Here is a 20,419-nt window from a genome sequence, read left to right as displayed (position 1 = left end):
ACGTCAGAATTGGCATATGTCACATGCAAGTCTCATGTCCAAATTATGAACCGATATCCTTTTTTCAAATTCGTAATACAAAATCGAGATTTCTGAGTTTATAGCTGCTGACTGTCTTCTACACATAACAATTATATGATGCATTAATTGATACAAAACAAGTTGTTAACATGCAGAATCACAAACATCTGTTTGGTAGAATCGATCATGATTCTTGAAATTCAAATTCAAATTCAAATTCATATAGTAGGGTCATATTCGCATGGATGCGTGCATGCCTCGTGCATATTATTGAACACATGAACAAAATCTATATAAATTTTAAGCAAGGTAACCAACTAATTCATTCATTCTTTACATTTTGCCGAAAGAAATGAAAAAAAGAGAAGTGAATTAAACAAAAATTGGATCAGATTTTTACCAATGGAATCCTTCCACGTGATCACAGCTGTAAGAAGGAAGCGAGTTGGGTGGGGTTCACAATGCCCGGCACGTGGGCGCCATCCGTCTTGAGCAAATTCACTACTTCCACGTATCTCTCGTAATCTTCCACCTGTCGTCGTCCTCGTCGTGGCCGCTCCTCGTCTTCGCCGTTCTCGTTCGAAGTCCCTCCGTTCGACACCGGAACGGCCTCGTCTTGAACCGGATCCCACGGCCGACCCAACAGCGTACCTCGCGTGAGGTATTCGTGGGCCAGGTACCCGGCCAGTAATCGATTTCGATTAAACGAGATCGGCTCTTCCTCAGGCGCGTCCGGCTTGAACAATTTATTCGTCGTCGTTGTCGAAGGCTTGAATTCGTCGAATCCGTCTCTCTCTTTGCGCTTTCTATCTAAGGCATTGGGCGTCAGAACGCGACGGGGCGGGAGGCGCATCGTTTTGGTATTCATGCTGCCGTTTCGGGTACATGCCACGTCAGCACCCCCACAAAACGGCAAAAAAAAAAAAAAAAACCTCCCCTCTTAAAAAAAAAAAAAAAAAAGGTATTGGGAATCAAGGATAAAAGAGGTAAATCACGGAGAGAAGAGTCGAGAGAGATTACGGAGACAGAGACAGAGGGACCGAGAGAGAGAGAGAGACAGACGGAGAAGTGTAGTAATGGCAAGAGCCGCGAGGTTTGTTGGGGGAGTCTGTATATATAGAGGAGTGCTAATTGATCACCCTTATATTGTTTAAATATTTACAGATAAAACCACGGAGGGATTCAATTGACGAAAATATCCCTGCTTTTTGTTTTTTTGTTGACTTGGAATTCCTCTCATTTTTGTATTTTTCCTTAAAAAAAAAAAAAAAAGGAAAGAGATTGGCATGCGAAACAAGCAAGTTATTGGTTCTCCAAAAAGGTTAATTAGATTCCTATTCATGTTCAGCCACCATAGATATGGATGTGAATGTGGGTATTTTTTAAGCGTAATGTTAGATATATTTATGGGTTAGATAATTATTATGTATTTTATTTTAGAAGGTAAAATTTATTATTAAAAAATTAATTTTTTTATATATGTTGTATGTTTACTTATTTTTTTAAAAATAGTGCACGACACGTATACACTCTATTATTGTAAATATCTTTTTTCTTTTTTAAACTTTATTGTCATTGAGTTGTGAGTTGTGCAAGCGTAGTCTATTATTTTTGAAAAATAGTGGGGCTCATGATTAAAAATTAGTTTTGTATATAGATTTCACATTTACTTATTTTTTTTAAAAATGGTATACGACTCTTACGTACTTTATTACTGTAAATATCATTTTTTTTTTTAAAAAATTTCCTTGTCATTGAGAGTTAAGAGATTTGGACCACAACATCGCATCCCTTATGTTTACCCAATTGTTAGTTAGATCATTTTTTAAGCAAAGTTTCTTTTACCACCTTATTTCCATTTTTCAACAAGCAACTCTTCAATGTTGTATTCCCTTTTTATTGCTAAATAAATATAGTGGATCGTGTTTTCATGGACATAATACTAAATTAATGATAATGATTTTATAGACAGAATCATATAATCTGGTAAGACGATTATTCTCTAATCCATTGATTTATGATTCGTTTAGATAGGGAGATGAGATGAAATATTTTTAGATGAGTTGAATAAAATATTATTAGAATATTATTTTTTAATATTATTAAACAATTTGAAAATTTTGAATTATTTATTATATTTTATATAAAAATTAAAAAAATTATAATAATAAAATAAAATGAGATAGACTATACACAAACTAACAGTTTTAAAAAAAAATAATATGCCTATGTTCTTCAAGTTCTTTCCTGTTATTGTTTTGACTTTGGGTACAACATAGAATTCTTGTATTATTATTATTATTATTATTTTCGTCCTCCGACTACTTCTATAACTAGTCTCCTTATTACAGTAGTAGGACGGAAATAGGGATCACAATTTCGATGCATTCTCTGTGAGAAAGAGAGAGGGGAAAACTTTTTAGATTTAAAACTCACTTTAAATATTATAATTTTTTTAAATTTTTATATAAAATATAATAAATAATTTAATTTTTTTATATTTTAAAATAAAAATAATATTTTAAAAATATTTTATTTAACTTATTTAAAAATCATTTCAATTTATCTCTAAATCTACCAAATTGAAAGATCTCGTTTGATTCAGAAATTATTTTAATTTATCATATCTAATTATGAAAATTTTTTCAAAATTTCAAATAAAATATAATAAAAAACTCAATTTTTTAAAATTTTAAAATAAAAATTATATTCTAACAATATTTTTTTTCACTTTCAACTCTTTCCTCCTCTCATTTCATCTCAACTCAACTCAACTCAACTCACTATCTAAATCTCTACTAAGTCTATTAATAATGGTCAGATTAAATCCATTTAATCTTAGATGTTTATGAAAAATAAAATAAAATATATATACATACATACATATAATATATATATATTTATATATATGCAGTCTAAAGTCATCTCCATTGCCCTAAAACAGTCTAAAGTCAAATCCAGTATTTATATCATGCAAACGTGTTGATTTAAACTAAAAAAAAAATCTTCTCGTCAATCACTATTTATTACTCTACATTTCATATTCTATATAAAACACCTAACACCATATGAAAACCAAAAAAAAAAAAAAAAAAATGTTTTCAAGTGTGGACTTGGAGTGAGGAGGTGAATAGTAACTAATGTATAACTTTCATTTAAGCCAAAACCACGGCTTTTAAGTCATGCGCAATGTTAATTTTTCATTTAGTTTTAGACCCTAGGAGTTAGTTCAAGTGGCAATTAAAAACTTTTTATGAGTCATCAAACTGTAAAATTTTCTCTTAAATTACTTGATGGATGCACTGGTAAAAAATTTCTTATCACGAATCTATGTACTCTGAGATTAGTGGGGACTTTATTCTCATGCTTGGTATCAATAAAAAAAAAAAAAAAAAAAGGTTCATCTAGTTTTAGGAAGTAGTGTTGAATCTTTGCTTTTGATCTTTTACGAGCATTATTCCGTTCATGTTCTCATATTGTAGATTTTGTTTGAAAAAATTAGTTTAATTTCATGATATGGGGTAAAAAAAATCATAAAATAAAGAAACAAATTGTCTTTTCAAATATAGGCACAGATGGATTATAATAAGAGAATTATTATATACATAAAAATAAACTCATAAATTAATGTAATTTCATGTGATCTGTTAGATATATTTTACGATAAAAATAATGATATATTACATTAATATACGTTACTTTTTAGTTGATTTCTCGATATATGAATTGTCATGAAAGCAGTTATTGAAATAGTCCAGAATGTTATGGCTTGTTTTTATTTATTAGTTACAGTAAGAAACCATAATAAAAAAGGGCAATTATTGCATTTTGCTATAAAAAGTTGTTGAAAATCTATTTGTGATTATAGTATTTTTCTTTTTAAAAATGAGAGCATGTAAACTCTCAATACGAGATAGTAGCTACCATAGGTGGTGAGGAGAGCCCAAACTTAAAACTACCGTGGTGGATTAGACATGTTGAAGTCCGTGAAAAATGGATGATATCGGCTAGTTTCGTTTGTTTACACAAATGAAATGAAATGAAAGTTAAAAGTTAAAAGTTAAATAAAATATTATTAAAATATAATTTTTTAATATTATTTTAAAATTTAAAAAAATTAAATTATTTATTATATCTCGTGTAGAAATTTAAAAAATTTATAATAATAAAATAAGATGAAATGAGGTGATTTATAAAAATAAACGAAACCTTAACATGGTAGATCAACTGCCGAGAATTGTAATGTCAAGACTCCAATGCCGTTTGTAACCTCTCAAGAGAATGTCCATGACACATATAAACTATACTTCAAAAAACTTCCAATAATAAAATTAATTAGAGCTTTAATGGAATCGATTCAATACACTATCTACACGTATCATCGATAGCTCGTAGTGGCACGCTTCTTCTCGAAGTTTTAAGTGGACAATGTGGGTCCCAAAGCTCTCTCGCACTCTTTGGAATTTCTTTTACATTTGGACAATAGAATAAGAAAGAAAATCGAATCAATTAAACCATATTTTTACGTAAAAATGATATTTATAATCGTAAAATAAGTAAATATTGTATAATTCTTTTAAGAAAATTCATAAATATGAAATTTATAAGAAAGAAATTATTTTTTTAATAGTAAATTTCATACTTTTAAAATAATTATACGACGCTTATACATTTTATGACTATATATAATATTATTCAACTTTACAAAAAGGAGACACTACAAACGGTAAGAAAGTCGTGGAGTATAGATAAAAAGAGAGAAAAGAGCTTAAGCTTCCATCTCATAAGAAAAGAACTTGAGAACCTCATTATTATGATTTCAATTATTTTTGTCATCACATCCTTTTCGTCCTACGTACGCAAGACCATTAACATTAACGAGGTCTATCTTACCGTTACACATCACTCTCTATTTGGTTTTGGACCAGAGTCTCTCACTCATGATTCCATTAGTAATAGATTTTACTCCTGTTTTTAGCATCTAACAACATAGACAATTGCCCCTTGCTTGTGATTGTAGTGTTCTTTGTTTACACTTCTCTATAGTTAGCAAATACGTGTTAAATATATAGTAGTGTATTACATAATCTAGGTACAAACCTCAAATACATAAATTTTACACAAATTTTTTGTAAAAATAGTGAATCTCACCATAAAAAAGTCCGATTTTCACATTTTTTTTAATGAGATTCACTTTTTTTCACTGAAGACCTCCCTAATGTTTGTGCATTTGAGATTTATATATATAATTATTCATTACGTAATTTGATGTTTCGAATAAGTAATTGTCAATATGGTTAATCTTTTATGTCTAATGATATTTGCCTTTTTAACCGAGAGTTTTTGAATGTCGTTTGGATTCGAAGACGAGTTGAGATGAGTTATAAATAGTAGTGAGATTTGTAAGTTAAAATTGATGAATAATAATGAATAGTAATGAAATGAGTTGAGATGGGTTGCGAATACAAACCTCTCCTCATCTCAAACGATCTACCTTGACTCAATTTAGGTTCAGTTTGGATTGAGAAATACTTTCAATCCATCTCATCTCATCTCATCATTATAACTTTCACAAAATTTCATATAAAATATAATAAACAATTCAATATTTTTAAATTTTAAAACAATAATAATATTAATAAATAATATTATAATAATATTTTATTCAACTTTCATCTCAACTTACGATCCAAATCTAACCTCATTGTCAATCAGAAAGTGTGTCCAACGTAAGAATAATTATTAGGTAGTTTTATAATATAGCCGATGTGATACTCATATCCTATTATAGGATGCCACGTCAGTTAAAATCAATATTTATTAAAGTAATTTTGATTGTATGGTATGTTATGATAGGATGAGAGTATTAGATCATTTGTATTTTGAGAATATCTAATAAACTTCTGCAATATAATATTTCTATGTTTGAGAAATTTTAGATATAATATTTCTAGTAGTACGATTTTTTTTGGAGGGGGTATGCTTATTTTCTCAACAGCTACGGCACCACTGTTGATTGTTGGCAAAGCCTAGTTTATATTTTATGGCTTTACAATATGGTTTTAAATAATTTGTATAAACCTGGTAAAATCAATATCCTTTTCAAGTTCAAAGGCTTATTTTCATTTATTTATCAGTAAAATTTACATCCATGATCAGATATATTATGAGATGTCTTCATATCAAACATGACATTATAAATCAAAATAATTAAAAATTCATAGTATATTATTTCTTTTTGTGACTGTTCTGATCTTCAATCTTACTGGTCTTCAAGTTTAAAAGATTTTTAGTTATTAATAAAAAAGAAATATACTTTGTAACCTTCAATTACAAGAGGTCTTGTACTAATTTTTTTACATATGAATTATTAGAACAATCACGTGGGCTCTATCTATTTGCCCATAAATGGTTTGTAACTTAATGGAATTAAAAAGTTGGGCGTAAACAAGATTATTTCAAAGATTTAGTCCTTTTTTTTTTATTCATATTTCATATTTTATTTTTTTATTTTTTTTACAGATATCAGCATAAATGCCTAGCTTTTAGAATCACGAGAGAATGATATCCGTAGCTAATTCAATCATATCGGTTTGTAAAATTTTTCTTTTAAATTTTTTTAGACCAAATATTTCATTTATAAAATTTGTATAATTTTTCATTAGCTATGATTAATTGAAATGGGAGTAGTTTTGTCCGAAGACATTTGTTTTATGTTTGCATGTTAAGACTATTTAGATCATTTATGAATAGTAGTGAAATAATTTATGAATAAGAAATTCAATTTGCAGTCCCCTATGTACAAGTCCTTCATTAAATAGAAAAAAAATACAATTTTGATGAGGATATTATTGTAATTTGTAAAAAAATTAAAGATAAAATTAACTAGGCTTGCAATACAATCCCCATTTTAGGACTGTATGTAGCATTGCTCTGAATGAATAGTTGTGAAATAATAGTGAATAGTTTGTGAATAATAGTCTATTATTTATGAATAATAATTTACTATTTGTGAATAGTAGTGAAGTTGCGTGAGATGGTCTTAGTAGCCAAATGAATTTTGCTACTTATCATCTCCACACATCATACAACACATTTTATTTTTTATTTTTTGTAAACTTTTTTTTAATTTTTTAATTTTTAATTTTGTTTTTGATACACTTGGGAGAAAAGGGTTTCAAACTTCAGACCTTCATTTTGGAGACTGAGGTTATACCAATTAGGCCACAGACCTTTAGCAATTTTATTTATTTATTTTATTCTTATTAAAGTTATTAAATTAGTCTACTCATATCTATAGACCACACATTTTGTAAGAGAAAAAAATAAAAATAAAAAATAAAAAATTTGTAATAAATAGATAAGATGATATGAGATGAATTGAAATACTTTCTTAATCTAAACAAGCTCTTAGAGACCATACTCTGGCCACTGCAAGGTGGCCCCCCGATGTGCACCCACATGATACATCCCATGTTTTCTACTCTATTTTTGGATGATACAACCTATATTCTTTTACTTTTGTTTGGATGATATGAGCCATAGGATAATGCTAGGGAACCGATACTTTAACACCCCCTCCCCCCCCCCCCCCCCGCGGCAGCGCGTACTGATCAGTTCAAAAATGTTTTTTTTTTTCAAACATTTTTTTAATATTTTTAAACATTTTTTTAAAAATACTCAAATTCATTAATAACCATTTCCTTAACAATTAAGTACAAAAATTTAAAAAATGCCGATCAAAACTATTGGTAGAAGTATCGTTTCATGTATCATTTTCCTAAACCATAACCCATATATTATACATTTTTTCACATATTAACATTTTACCACGTTGGTTTATTATTCATATAATTTAAAATGGAGAAAAGCTTGGGGTCGGATGGGTGCCAAAATAATTTTTACACAGGCCAATAAGATACAGCCACGTAGGCATTCCAGAAAAATCAAAGATGAGCCCACATTACAGAACAAACGCTCTCCCTTTCCTTCTTTCTTTCCAAAACTGATGCGGCAAACACCTCACAGTCGGACTGGTTTCTCATCCTCCTATTCCTTCCTACCTTTATGGCTTCTTTCTTTCATTCCTTTTTTTTTTTTTCTTTTTTGGCCGAGTCTTCAAGATTTTCCACTTATCACCCATCGTCGAAGAATACTAATACTATATTTTCCACCATAGGGAGGTTTTTATTTTCGGATGAAAGAATCTGGCCGGAGTAGAGTTAACCAGGATGTCAAATATATCAATGTCACTCTTTGAAATCTGCCTCACTCTCTCTCGTCTCACCATGTCCGTTGCTGACCCATGGCCTTTTTCTTGAACCCCGTTGCCCACTAGAGAAACACTTCTCCTTCAGAAGAACAAAACAGAACAAAAATTTGGATGAAAGTTGGCTATTGGCCTTCCAGGAAGAATTTACCCATTTCTGACATAAATTCAGTGCTATTTACTCACCTTATTTGGGGCTTCACCAGTATTAACTCTTCAACCAATGGATTATTCATCTTGTCTACTGATGAGCGGAACTTTTCCACCTTCAAGGACACTGTCAAACAAAAGAACCCAACAATCACTACCTTTCTTTCCATCGGAGGTGGAATCATAAAGGTTTCAACTTTTTCATTGATGGCCTCTAGCTTTGTGTGCAGAAGCTCTTTTACTGACTCTTCCATAAAGATAGCCAGACTCTATGGCTTTCAGGGCCTAGAAGGAGAGGGAGAGTGTTTGTTCTGTGCATGTGGGCTCATCTCTGATTTTTTTGGAGTGCCTACATGGCTGTTTCTTATTGGTCTGTGTGAAAATTATTTTGGCACCCATCTTGCCCAAGCTTTTCTCTTTAAAATTTGGCCAATTACGCGGTAAAGATCTAAAAATATTAATCTTCAAAACATTCAAAGAAAAAGAAAAAGAAAAATGATATTTACAATACTAGGGCATGCAAGCTCCGTACACCATATTTAAAAAAAATAGATAAATATGAGACCCACATGAAGAAACTAATTTTTTAATAATTGATCGTACTCTTTTTCAAAGAAAGTGCACGAGACTTGCACACCCTAAGGCTATATTTATCATTAGAAAAAATATATTTGATCATTAAAAAAATTTCATTCTTTTTATTTACAAAGTTATCACATTCTATGTCTCTTTCTCAATCTCTCTCCTTTATTTATATAGTATCACAAATTTGTTGTTATTCATCATAATGCTATTAGGCTTACAAAAACTCTATATGCAGTCATTTTGGTGGATGAACTCGCAGACAAATCCCGTTGACATGCCAGCTAAAAAAATGAAACGGTGTGTTCTAATATGGGCGGGAGAGAAAAGAGTGCCAAATGAAATGGTGTGCAGAAGACGCCTGAGTGATGTAGTGCATTTTGATCTCATTCTCCAATATGATCCAACTTATGCACAAAAAAGCCAACAAGTCCATCAATTGGCACCATAGGGGTGAAGACTGAGACTATTTGCATGGTTTTTGACCAAAACTAACGCTGACTGATGGAGGGAATTTGTATGGAACAACCGACAGTACCGGTCGATAGGGAAGAGAAATACCGGTTGTATCAACTCTAATGGTTCTCTATCAGTTCTCGATCCCCCTAGCGGCGAAGTTCGTATGAGAGAGTAGAGAGAAAGTGTGTTGCAGAGGAGGGAGAGAGAGAATGAGATAAATTGAGAATCAGAGAAGAAAAGGGAAGCGGAAGAAGACTATCTCAAATCGAAACGACGTCATTTGGTTTAAAATCAAACGGTGTCATTTCACTTAATTTTTTTTTTTAATATGTTATGTATAAAACAACGCCGTTTGGTTTAAGAGTAAAAGGCATTGTTGCACTTGTTTTTTTTTTTTTTTAGTATATTGTAGGTATAAAACGACTTTGTTTCACTTAAACTTAAATGGAACGACGTTGTTTTAACTACAATATATATATAAAAATATATATTTTTATTTAATCGGTCAGTTTGGTAGTTTGAACTAGGTTCAAACTGGAATTGAATCGGCCAAAGTCGATTTTATCTATTTTATGTCACCAACCGACCGGTTCTCCAATTATTTTGGCCGATTCTTGACTCCAACAGCTGTTGGTGTAGGTTGGTCCCGCTGGTTCGTATTCATCCCTATGACACCACCTATGTCTAAGATCTAGTAAACTTGGTGACCGCCTTGGTTCCCTAAAAAACGGCTTGCTTGGCGAGTTCATCGGGCAGCACAAGGTGCACTGCGGTCTAGATCTCCCAAGAGGTGATGGTGGGCTTCTTATTGTACCTCGCGAGCCGGGAAGCCTCCTGAGCGAGCTTTTCGAATATGTCATTAATGAAGCTGTTCATGATCCCCATGGCCTTGTTGGAGATCCCGATATCGGGGTGGACTTGTTTAAGCATCTTGAAGATATAGATCTTGTAGGTCTCGACACTCTTCTTGGTCCATTTCTTCTTCTTGTCTGAGGTGCCAGCTCCACCTTCCTTTGGGAGCTTCTTTTTCTCCTTGGGCTTCTTCTAGGCTGGAGCCTTCTCCGCAACCGTCGATTTCTTCTCCTCAATGGGCTTCTTCTCGGTGGGTTTCTGCTTGGCTTTGGGAGCCATAAGGAATTAACAGGAAATGAGATTATAAACGTAGAAGAAAATAATGCAAGTGCTTAACAAAAAATTACAAATTTGTCCAAAATATCAAACTGCAAGTGCATAACAAAAGATTTCAATACATGTTATATATCTTACATATCATTGGGTATCTCAATTTTTATAAAAAATAAGAAAAAGACACCATGAAAACCTAATGTTTTTGTAGAATACCAAGAACACAGAGCTACTAGTTCTTTAGGAACAAAATAAGAGTGAGAGTAGATAGCTACATTGCCTGCCTCGTCTTCTTCCTAGGAATGCAGCAGACCTTTAGATTTGACAATTAAGGGTTAGTTTGTTTTCAGAGATGAGATTAAAATTAAAAAGTTGAATAAAATATTGTTAGAATATATTTTTTAATATTATTTTTGTTTTGAGATTTGAAAAAATTGAATTGTTTATTTTATTTTGTATGGAGATTTGAGAAAATTGTAATAATGAGGTAATATGAGATGAGATGAGTTGAGATATTTTCTGAAAACAAACAAGACTGCATATTGAAGATGAACGTCGTCTACTTGATGCTCCTATAAAATAAAAGTGACGATACTAGTTTGATTGGAAAAAGGAACCTCAGAAACTATGTTTGGATCTCGTTTTGCACATTGAAGAGGGAAGAAACGGAAAAACAATTCGGTCTCACAGGAGCTGGGTTCTCTTCTTCATGTTTTTATGTTTTCTTCTCCTTCTTCTTCTTTTAATAAGTGATGACATGGAGTTCTGACACGTCAAATTCGTGTGTGAACTCACCTGCTTATAGAAGAACTGTTATGCTTAATAATAAAATGTGACTGGTTAATTGAGATTCTTCATCAGTTTTTTTGGATAAATATTACAAGACACATGATTTCTGTTTTTTTTAATAAATTGATGTGATTTAATGTAATACGTCAAGTTTATTTTACAAATATTTTTATAATTTTACGAATCACATTGAAATACGTCAGTTGATAAATTTTTTTCTCTAATATTTATGTGTAGACTAATTATTTATATCTTTTAATATCATCACCTATAGGATTACAAACTAAGTTATAAAAAAGATGAATGCTATATATAATCATAGAGTGCGTAAGCACCGCACAATCGTTTTGAAAAAAAGTGAAGTCTATTATTACAAAAATTATTTATTTTTCATGTGGGTGCTGTATTTACTCATTTTTTTTTCAAAGAGATTGTGTGGTGGATGCATACTCAACGATTGTAAATATCATTTTTCTATAAAAAAAATATTCATAAATTCACATGGTTTAACATAATAACTCATATCTATTTTATAAAATGAGTTATGCCATAAAAAGATTGAAAAAAGAATAAAAATGAAAATAGAAAAAGGATATACAAAAAATATTATCTATACATATAATTTGAGAAATTATATTTACAATAATAGAGTGTACAAACGCCATGTATTTTTTTAAAGTGAGTAAATATAAGAATTACATGAAAAAATTAATCTTTTAATGGTATAGGTCACTCTTTTTCAAAAAAAATATGTGACGCTTGCCTAACTTGATGTGCAAGTTATTACAAAATGAGAAAAATTTCAAATATTGAAATCTGAAATTCTAATTAAAAAAATATTGGTAAAATGAGACTTCATTCAGTTTGTATAATATTGTTCATAAATATGTATAAGTAATATAGATAAAGTCTTAAGATGTGCAAGCCTAAAAAATAAGATAAAAATAATTTTTTCAATAAGAAATTCTAAATGAAAACTTTATACTACACATATTTATCTAATTAATATGTGATTTGTTATTTTATTTTTATGTTTAAATATATATATTTAAATAAAATAATAAAAATAATAAATTATATATTGATCAGATGGAAGTGCGTGGTAAAAGGTTTTCTTATAATATTTTTCTTTTCATATCAATTTTTTTTGCTCGAAACTTAACAATCACAAATATCATTTCTTGAAAAAATAACTTTATTTCTTTACGCGCCACGCGTTACCTTGGCCAGGGTCCGTTTCTCTCAACTACTTTGACCCGATCAACCTCCGAATCCGGCACTCTCTCTCTTTCCCTTTGTCTGTGCGCGCCCTAGGGTTTGAGTGCTTGCTCTTTAGGGTTTCGCGCCCAACACTCTGAATCTCTGATTCTCTCTGGTCGATCTTCAATAAAATATTGGAAGAATGGTGAGAGGTTTGCTCAACAAGCTCGTCTCGCGCTCTCTCTCCGTAGCTGGAAAATGGCAGCAACAACAGCTCCGCCGCCTCAACATTCATGAGTTTCAGGTCCCCTCTCTTCCCTCCGCATGTCTTATTCTCTCTCTCTCTCTCTCTCTCGTTCATTCTATAACACGAGCAGACACATACACACGTGTATACATATGTGCGCATGGAACAAGATTGATTTTTTTCTTTTTCTGTTTGGTTCTGAAGTAAACTCGGGAAACTGAATGGCAACATTGAGTCCTACCGCTCATGTTTGCTCTTAATTTCATGAACAAAAAACGAAAGACACTTCATTTAGCCGAGGAAAAAACTGATACATTGTTTAACTTATTGAAATGAATTATTCTATTTGTGCAGAAGTCACCATCCCATAAATTAAATATTACTTAAATGGTAATATTTAGATTTGTAAGATTCAAATTTTAAAATTTATTTTCTAAATAAAATATGCAATGTAAATAGTGTGCGCTCTAAATACCTTAGAATAGCAATACTCAGAATTTCTCATGAATTATTTTTGCTTTCGTTCATTTTCTCGGCAACTAAACAGAGCATAATCCCGGTGCATGGATGAAAAAGTTTTGGGTTTCTATACATTTTCTTGAATTATATGTGATTTTGGTGAGAAATATGTGAATCTTTGTGATGGTTCAGTCATTTAAAATTTATCGAGTCCTGATTTGGTTTAAAAATGTTTATTGGATGTGGCTACTAACTTTTTTTTGGCATTTGTTGAAAACAGGGGGCTGATTTGATGGGCAAATACGGGGTCAATGTTCCGAAAGGTGTTGCCGTTTCTTCTGTTGATGAAATCAAGAAGGCAATGCAGGATGTATTTCCCAATCAAAGCGAGGTAAGTAATTCAAGGCATTGGTGTGTTTTATCTTTCATTCCAGTGGAAAGTGACCTGTATTTGGCTGCTTAGAAACTGCGGAAATTAATGCAAATCATAACTTTGCCTCTATTTATTTTTCTGTTTTGCGAAATAAAGGAAGTTCTGAGATGCATGCATATTAGGGCCAGAAAGGTCCTTTTTTCTTTCTAATTGGATCCTGAACGATAAGCAGATGGGAAGCTTATACTATTGTTTCCTCTTCTTTTATTTATTTATTTATTTTTTTTTATTTTTAATTTTTAATTTTTTTTATAAGTAAAATTGTTTCCTCTTATGATACATCTTCTCAGTCACTACAGTTATGGATGGAAAAAGAGGAATGCTAATTTTGATTTTATTGTACAGTTGGTGGTCAAAAGCCAAATTTTGGCTGGTGGAAGAGGCTTGGGAACATTTAAAAGTGGTCTTAAGGGCGGAGTTCATATTGTTAAGGCTGATCAGGTTGAAGAGATAGCTGGTACCGAAGATTATTTCTAACTTTTCCTCGAGAAGATTTTGGTTTAATTTATTGTTATTCTTTGTTGATTTGTTGTAACCTCATTTATTGGCAATATGTCCCATGGTTAAGCATGCACACTATTAGTTCTTGTAGCTCGTGCATATCTATTCTTAGGCTCAATCTATAATCACATGGGGTTTGTTTCTATAGTCCCCACAGATACCAAACCAGGGACCAGAGGAAATCATATTATCGAAAAATCAAAACTGAGTTTATTTTGATTGTTTTGGTTTGGTAATGTTTCAAATAATGACACAATTCGTCATTATCAACCTATGCTTTTCCTACATTGGGTTGACCCATCACAACCTATGTTGGGGTAACCTGTTTCTGCTTGTTTGTGGGTAAAGTTTCTTTCAATATATAGCTATCTTATTTTCAAAATTGCTAGGGACTATCAGCCAGGGTTCAGCCTAAGGGTCAAACGGTAGGCTTGGGATAAGCTATAAACTCAGACATTGTGGGTTCAATTCCGCATTATGAGTTCCCCTTGATTACCTGATACATAGTTCTGACGGGTGGGGTTGTGTATCTGGGATTTACTGTTCAGGGGTGGGTTCGAAGGGCCTTGCATTGGTGAGGTTCCACATCTTAAAAAATGTGCCGGGGAACTTCAATGCATATCATGTTGTTCTATATGATTTTGAACATTCCCTGACCAATGGAAACTCTTCCCTTCCTGAAAAGGAATGGTAGAGGATAAGGTCACAATTCAGCCATCAATGTTGTACTGTTGTGCAGGTTGTATTTACCTATAAATGGAGAAAAACTGTATGATTTAGAAATTTTAATTTTTTTGATTGGCACCGGGTGTCCGGGAAAAACGTCCCGACTAATCCTGAGGGTACACAGGCCCTCGGCAAGGAGTTTTCTGCAAGTGCACCTGGGGTAATTCAAGGGGAAAATCCCCAATCCGATGGCCTCTAGAGATTGTTTGCACCCAAGGGGATTTGAACCTTAGATCTGAGGAGGAGCATACCCCCAAGCTTAAGGCCTTTACCACTGGAGCCAACCCCCAAGGGTTTAGAAATTTTAATTATGTAAAACTTAGGAGTTTTCTACAACATGTTCCCTAATTTTAATATTGTAATTATGTTGCATTCAGGGAAGATGCTTGGGCAGATACTTGTCACCAAACAAACTGGTCCCCAAGGCAAAGTTGTGAGTAAGGTAATGCATTTTTATTCAGTCTATTTGGTATGGGTCAACAATTGTATTATTGCCACTTCATTTTATGTCTATTTGTGGTCTGTTCTTTTGTTGCCTATGCGTGTTTAGTATGATCAACAGTTGTATTATTGTACTTTGGTACCAATATATCAAATGATTCTTATGCTGATAAGTTCGAGTTAAAATGGCACCTTCCACACTTAAGAAGACAGTGGAGGGTGGAAGGATTCAAGATACATGGAGTGTGTCTGTAATTAATAATTCATTGTGTGTGCGTGTGTATTCATATACTTATTTTCCCTCGGTTCTCAATGTAGCAAATCTCAATATTTGACTATCTAGTGCCTATCTCACAGACTTCTTTTTCTTTTTCCTTATACAGGTGTACTTATGTGAAAAATTGTCACTGGTTAATGAGATGTACTTTGCTATCACTCTGGATCGTAAAACTGCTGGTCCAGTATGTTCTGAAACTTAGTATACAACCTTTTCATTTGATGTGATTGAGTTGTTTTATTTTCTTAATCAGTACATGGTGTTTTTTTTTTCCTTATCAATGTTATCATTATGCATAATAATTAAATATCCGATATGCTTTTGCAAATTTATTTTCTTTTTCCAGCTTATAATTGCCTGTAGAAAGGGAGGAACCAGCATTGAGGACCTTGCAGAGAAATTCCCAGATATGATTATAAAGGTTATCTTTCTCTTGTTTTATTCTGAATAGTTTATCCTAATTATTTTGACAATCTCTTCTTTGTTTGTTATATTGGCATGTAATAGTTGCATTGTTTTTTTTATAGGTTCCTATTGATGTTTTCCAAGGAATTACTGATGAAGATGCTGCAAAGGTTGTTGATGGTTTGGCTCTCACGGTGGCTGATAGGAAAGATTCAATTGAGCAAGTGAAGAAATTATATGAACTTTTTTGCAAGTGTGACTGCACACTATTAGAAGTGAGCTTAAGCTTTTACATTGCAGAAGTGCTATTGATGTTTTTTTGGTTTTGGTGGCATATTTAGAGAGTTTTGTTAGGGATATATTTGTCGGAACCTTGAACTTTGGTTCTTCTGGACAGATCAATCCCATTGCGGAGACTTCTGATAAGCAGTTAGTAGCTGCTGATGCTAAGTTAAACTTTGATGACAATGCAGCCTTTCGTCAGAAAGAGATATTCACTCTCCGTGATCCATCACAGGAGGATCCTCGAGAGGTATTTTTTTCATTTTCTTATTATGTATATTTGTTTTTTTTTTTTTTTTTTTTTATTTTACTTTTTTGGTGGTATAAGAACTGATCATTTGCAATGGTTTTGAGAATATAATTATCACTTTATTGGTGAAATTTTGAGCAGAGAAGACTGAATGTTGTATTTTATTGGTAAACACCCCATTCAAAACACAGACACAAATGCCATGTACATTAAGTTAGACTAAGCAGGAACGATATAGCTGTTTACCATGGATCTTTCATTGTGCTTTTACTTCTTACAGGTGGCTGCTGCTAAAGCAGATTTAAATTATATTGGCTTAGATGGAGAGATTGGTTGCATGGTGAATGGCGCAGGATTAGCAATGGCCACAATGGATATAATTAAACTGCATGGGGGAACTCCGGCCAATTTTCTAGACGTAGGTGGGAATGCTTCTGAAGGCCAGGTAATGACTTAGCTTTTAAAATTTTCATTTTCATGAATTGTCTTTTATTGCTTCTTGTATGTTGTTATCGCCTTTTGTGACCGTCGTCGTGCTTTTTCTGTCAATTATATACATTGGTTTTTCATTAACATTATAGGTAATTAGAAGTCTGAATATGCTATTTGTGTGCGCGTGTCGAATTGATGATGCTTTGATATATTTCTTTTTTTTGCCATTTTTTGAGTCTGTTCTTGGACAATCTTAGGCCTTGTTTGGTAACAGAGATGAGATGAGACATCTCAAAACTTCTCACAAGTTCCTTCCCAAACACACTCAAACACGAAACACTTCTCAATTTCAAATCTTCAACTTTTTCATCTAATCATTATCCAAATACAAAACCCTATACAATTTTCTCAAACTTCCAAACAAAACTCAAAAAGCAAACAACTTTTTTCAAATTTCAAAACAAAAATTATATTCGGTTAAAGGGGTGTTTGGGGTGAGTTTATGGAAGTCCATTCGGTTGGGATGGGGGGATTTTGTCAATAATATTAATTTCAAAGTGGGGAAAGGGTCTAATATTTTTTTCTGGCATGATGTTTGGTGTGGGGATTCAGCTCTCAAATCCATTTATCCTAATCTCTTTAGGATAGCTAGAAACAAAGGGGCTGCAGTGGCTGAATGGTATCAGATCTCTAATAATCTTCTGCACTGGAATGTGGATTTTAATAGAGAATTACAGGATTGTGAAGTGGGTGAAACTGCTGATTTCTTTGCAAAGTTATATGATATGAAGATCGATCAGATAGGGAGGATAGGCTGCTGTGGATACATGACTATAATTCCTGATTTTCATTGCGATCTTACTATAAGGTGTTAAATAGTCATGGTGACTCAACATACCCCTGGAAATGTATCTGGAAAACAAAGGTCTCTAGTAAAGTTGCATTCTTCTGTTGGTTGGTGTCACTTGAGAAAATTTTAACCGTAGATAATTTGAGGAAAAGAGGATTATTTGTAATTGATTGGTGTTTTATGTGTAAAAAAGATGGTGAATCTGTTAATCATCTTTTTCTCCATTATGAGTTTGTGACAGCTATGTGGAATGAGATACTTGCAAGGGTTGGCATTGTTTGGGTTATGCCATTGCGAGTGGTGGATATTTTGGCTAGTTGGCATGGTTCAGCTGGTTGTAGAGGCAGTGCAGAATTTTGGAGGATGATCCCCTTGTGTTTGTTTTGGTGTTTATGGTTAGAGAGAAACGGGAGGTGTTTCGATGATCGCGAACATACTATGGGGGAATTTAGGGATTTTTTCTTTAGCTCTTTTAAGTTTTTGGGTGAAGAACCTTCCAAGGGATGGGAATGCTTGTAATGTTTTGTTTTAGTTTTGTTTTACTTTAGCTTTTATTTAGGTATAATCACTTTTATACTTCGTGTACTTGACTATGCCTATTTACTTGGAATAAAATTTCTTATTACCTATAAAAAAAAAAATTATTCAACTCTCTCTCTCATTTTTCCAAACCCAATAAAATATCTTAACTCAAATCATTTCTCACTACTATTTACAGAATTCTCGCAATTTCTCATCTCATCTCATTACCCATGCATGTCTTAATCTTTACAAGTTTGACTTGTTACTAGCCTTGAGAAATAAACTCTTAATTATGAGTGCTTTAATCATTAAGTTGTATGAAGCAGGTGATTGAGGCATTCAAGATATTGACTTCGGATGAGAAGGTGAAAGCAATCTTAGTGAACATATTCGGGGGAATAATGAAATGTGATATAATAGCGCGTGGAATTGTCAATGCTGCCAAAGAGGTTAGATCTCTGTCCATTAATTACCTCATGTTCATTTGTAACAGTTGCTTCTTTTTGGAACTATTTTTTTTCATTAAGTTTTGTAACTGGTTTCTTATTCTTCTCATCATCCACTTATTGTCCTTTAATCCATAAAAATCTTTGTATTTCTGTGCTTTTAACACATCACCCTCCTATTGCATTACAAAATAATAATAAAAAAAAAACATCTGGTGAAGTGAATTTTAAGTTTGGTGGGAATTAAGAAGTCTTTGACACTTTTAAAGGAGAAGTAAAAGGGGAAAGGAGGTAGAATGTTATTGATTTAGACTGCGCTGTCATATATTAGTTGTTGCTTTATTTTGCATTGCCTGAATTTGAATGAATCGGTGCTGAGCCATTTGCTGAAGCTTTCAACTTTTTCTGGGCATTGTGATGAAGGTTTCACTGAAAGTACCAGTGGTTGTTCGTCTTGAAGGCACCAATGTTGACCAAGGAAAGAGAATCCTAAAGGTAAAACTTGATCTGCTATCAAAATGCTGGAGGAAAAATCTGTAATGTCATGTGAATCGCCTCTTGATAATTTTTTGAAGAATTTTTATTTATTTATGCTGATTACTGATGGTGTGCAGGAAAGTGGTATGGCATTGATAACGGCAGATGACCTTGATGATGCTGCTGAGAAAGCAGTTAAAGCAGCTTACAAATGAGGGAATCCCTTGGTAACCTATATATAATTTTATCCTCTTCAGCATGATTTGTTTTTTTTTGGGGGGGTGAGTAAATATGATTTACTCTGGCTAGTGTATTTTTGGCGGAAATACGTGTAGACAGTCCCAGTAAAATGGGAATTGATGTAAGATTTTGATTAAATATAGAATTGTTAAAGTTTTCCCAATAAAGTTGAGCTCCCTCGAATTTTAAGAGGATTTCTGGGGTCGATGCTCTTCTACTTTATTTTTATTCATATACAACACTGGTGTTTCGCCTTCTGCGTGTGCATTTTTATGAAGAAAATGTTTGTTATCGAGGTGATTCAAATCCCTTTAATTAGGTGATTGCTCACTTAAAAGACTCGTTTGGATAGTGAGATATGTTGTTAGAATATTATTTTATTAATATTATTATTGAATTGTTTATTATATTTTATGTGAAAATTTAATAAAATTGTAATGATGAGATAGGATTGAGAGTGTTTCTATATTCAAACAGGACAAAACTTGTATAATCTTTGATGCAAAATAGACTTCCATAGTTGCGTTCTGTTTGCCTGGTAGGAGACGATTATAGAGAAGGGATTGAGAGACACTTGGGGCCCGATGGGTGATAAGAATAAATTTACGCCGTCCAATAATATTATGCTACGTATGGATTCTCACAATGAAAAAATAAAACCGATTCCAGCTTATCTCTCCCATTCACATCCTTTGTTTTTCTCTCTCCCTTCGTCTCTCTCTCTCTCCTCAATAATTTTCGTCACTCTCTCTCCTCAAATCAACTGCTATTTTCATACTTATCTCTCTCTCTCATGTCCATACAATGCAACATCCTTGCAAGAGATTCGAGAAAAT

At 32.6% G+C, this 20,419-nt stretch overlaps 2 protein-coding genes and 1 pseudogene across 2 annotated transcripts; 1 reads left to right on the top strand and 2 right to left on the bottom strand.

The window, feature by feature from the left end:
* Positions 1 to 247: 247 nt before the first annotated feature.
* Positions 248 to 1,122, bottom strand: LOC121251193. The gene has a single exon (XM_041150556.1). It carries the CDS (start codon positions 887 to 889, stop codon positions 443 to 445), a length of 447 nt encoding a protein of 148 aa, XP_041006490.1. The 5' UTR covers positions 890 to 1,122; the 3' UTR covers positions 248 to 442.
* A 9,043-nt stretch (positions 1,123 to 10,165) lies between these two features.
* On the bottom strand, positions 10,166 to 10,658 carry LOC121250530 (annotated as a pseudogene).
* Positions 10,659 to 12,591: 1,933 nt separating this feature from the next.
* On the top strand, positions 12,592 to 19,750 carry LOC121250884 (succinate--CoA ligase [ADP-forming] subunit beta, mitochondrial). Its single transcript, XM_041150119.1, has 12 exons — positions 12,592 to 12,899; positions 13,582 to 13,692; positions 14,080 to 14,191; positions 15,339 to 15,403; positions 15,786 to 15,863; positions 16,026 to 16,100; positions 16,207 to 16,359; positions 16,482 to 16,616; positions 16,897 to 17,061; positions 18,747 to 18,869; positions 19,290 to 19,361; positions 19,481 to 19,750. The coding sequence occupies exons 1-12, from the start codon at positions 12,798 to 12,800 to the stop codon at positions 19,556 to 19,558; spliced, it is 1,269 nt and encodes a 422-aa protein (XP_041006053.1). The 5' UTR covers positions 12,592 to 12,797; the 3' UTR covers positions 19,559 to 19,750.
* The last annotated feature ends 669 nt before the right edge of the window (positions 19,751 to 20,419 follow it).

Source organism: Juglans microcarpa x Juglans regia, chromosome 2D, assembly GCF_004785595.1.
Source record: "Juglans microcarpa x Juglans regia isolate MS1-56 chromosome 2D, Jm3101_v1.0, whole genome shotgun sequence".
Lineage (NCBI taxonomy): Eukaryota > Viridiplantae > Streptophyta > Magnoliopsida > Fagales > Juglandaceae > Juglans > Juglans microcarpa x Juglans regia.
This window is presented reverse-complemented; position numbering and strand designations above follow the sequence as displayed.

Coding starts and splice junctions, on each gene's coding strand:
- LOC121251193 (XM_041150556.1), bottom strand. CDS start 889: ATGAATACCAAAACGATGCGCCTCCCGCCCCGTCGCGTTCTGACGCCC.
- LOC121250884 (XM_041150119.1), top strand. CDS start 12,798: ATGGTGAGAGGTTTGCTCAACAAGCTCGTCTCGCGCTCTCTCTCCGTA. Junction 13,693..14,079: donor TATTTCCCAATCAAAGCGAG/GTAAGTAATTCA, acceptor TTTATTGTACAG/TTGGTGGTCAAAAGCCAAAT. Junction 16,101..16,206: donor TCCCAGATATGATTATAAAG/GTTATCTTTCTC, acceptor TTTTTTTTATAG/GTTCCTATTGATGTTTTCCA.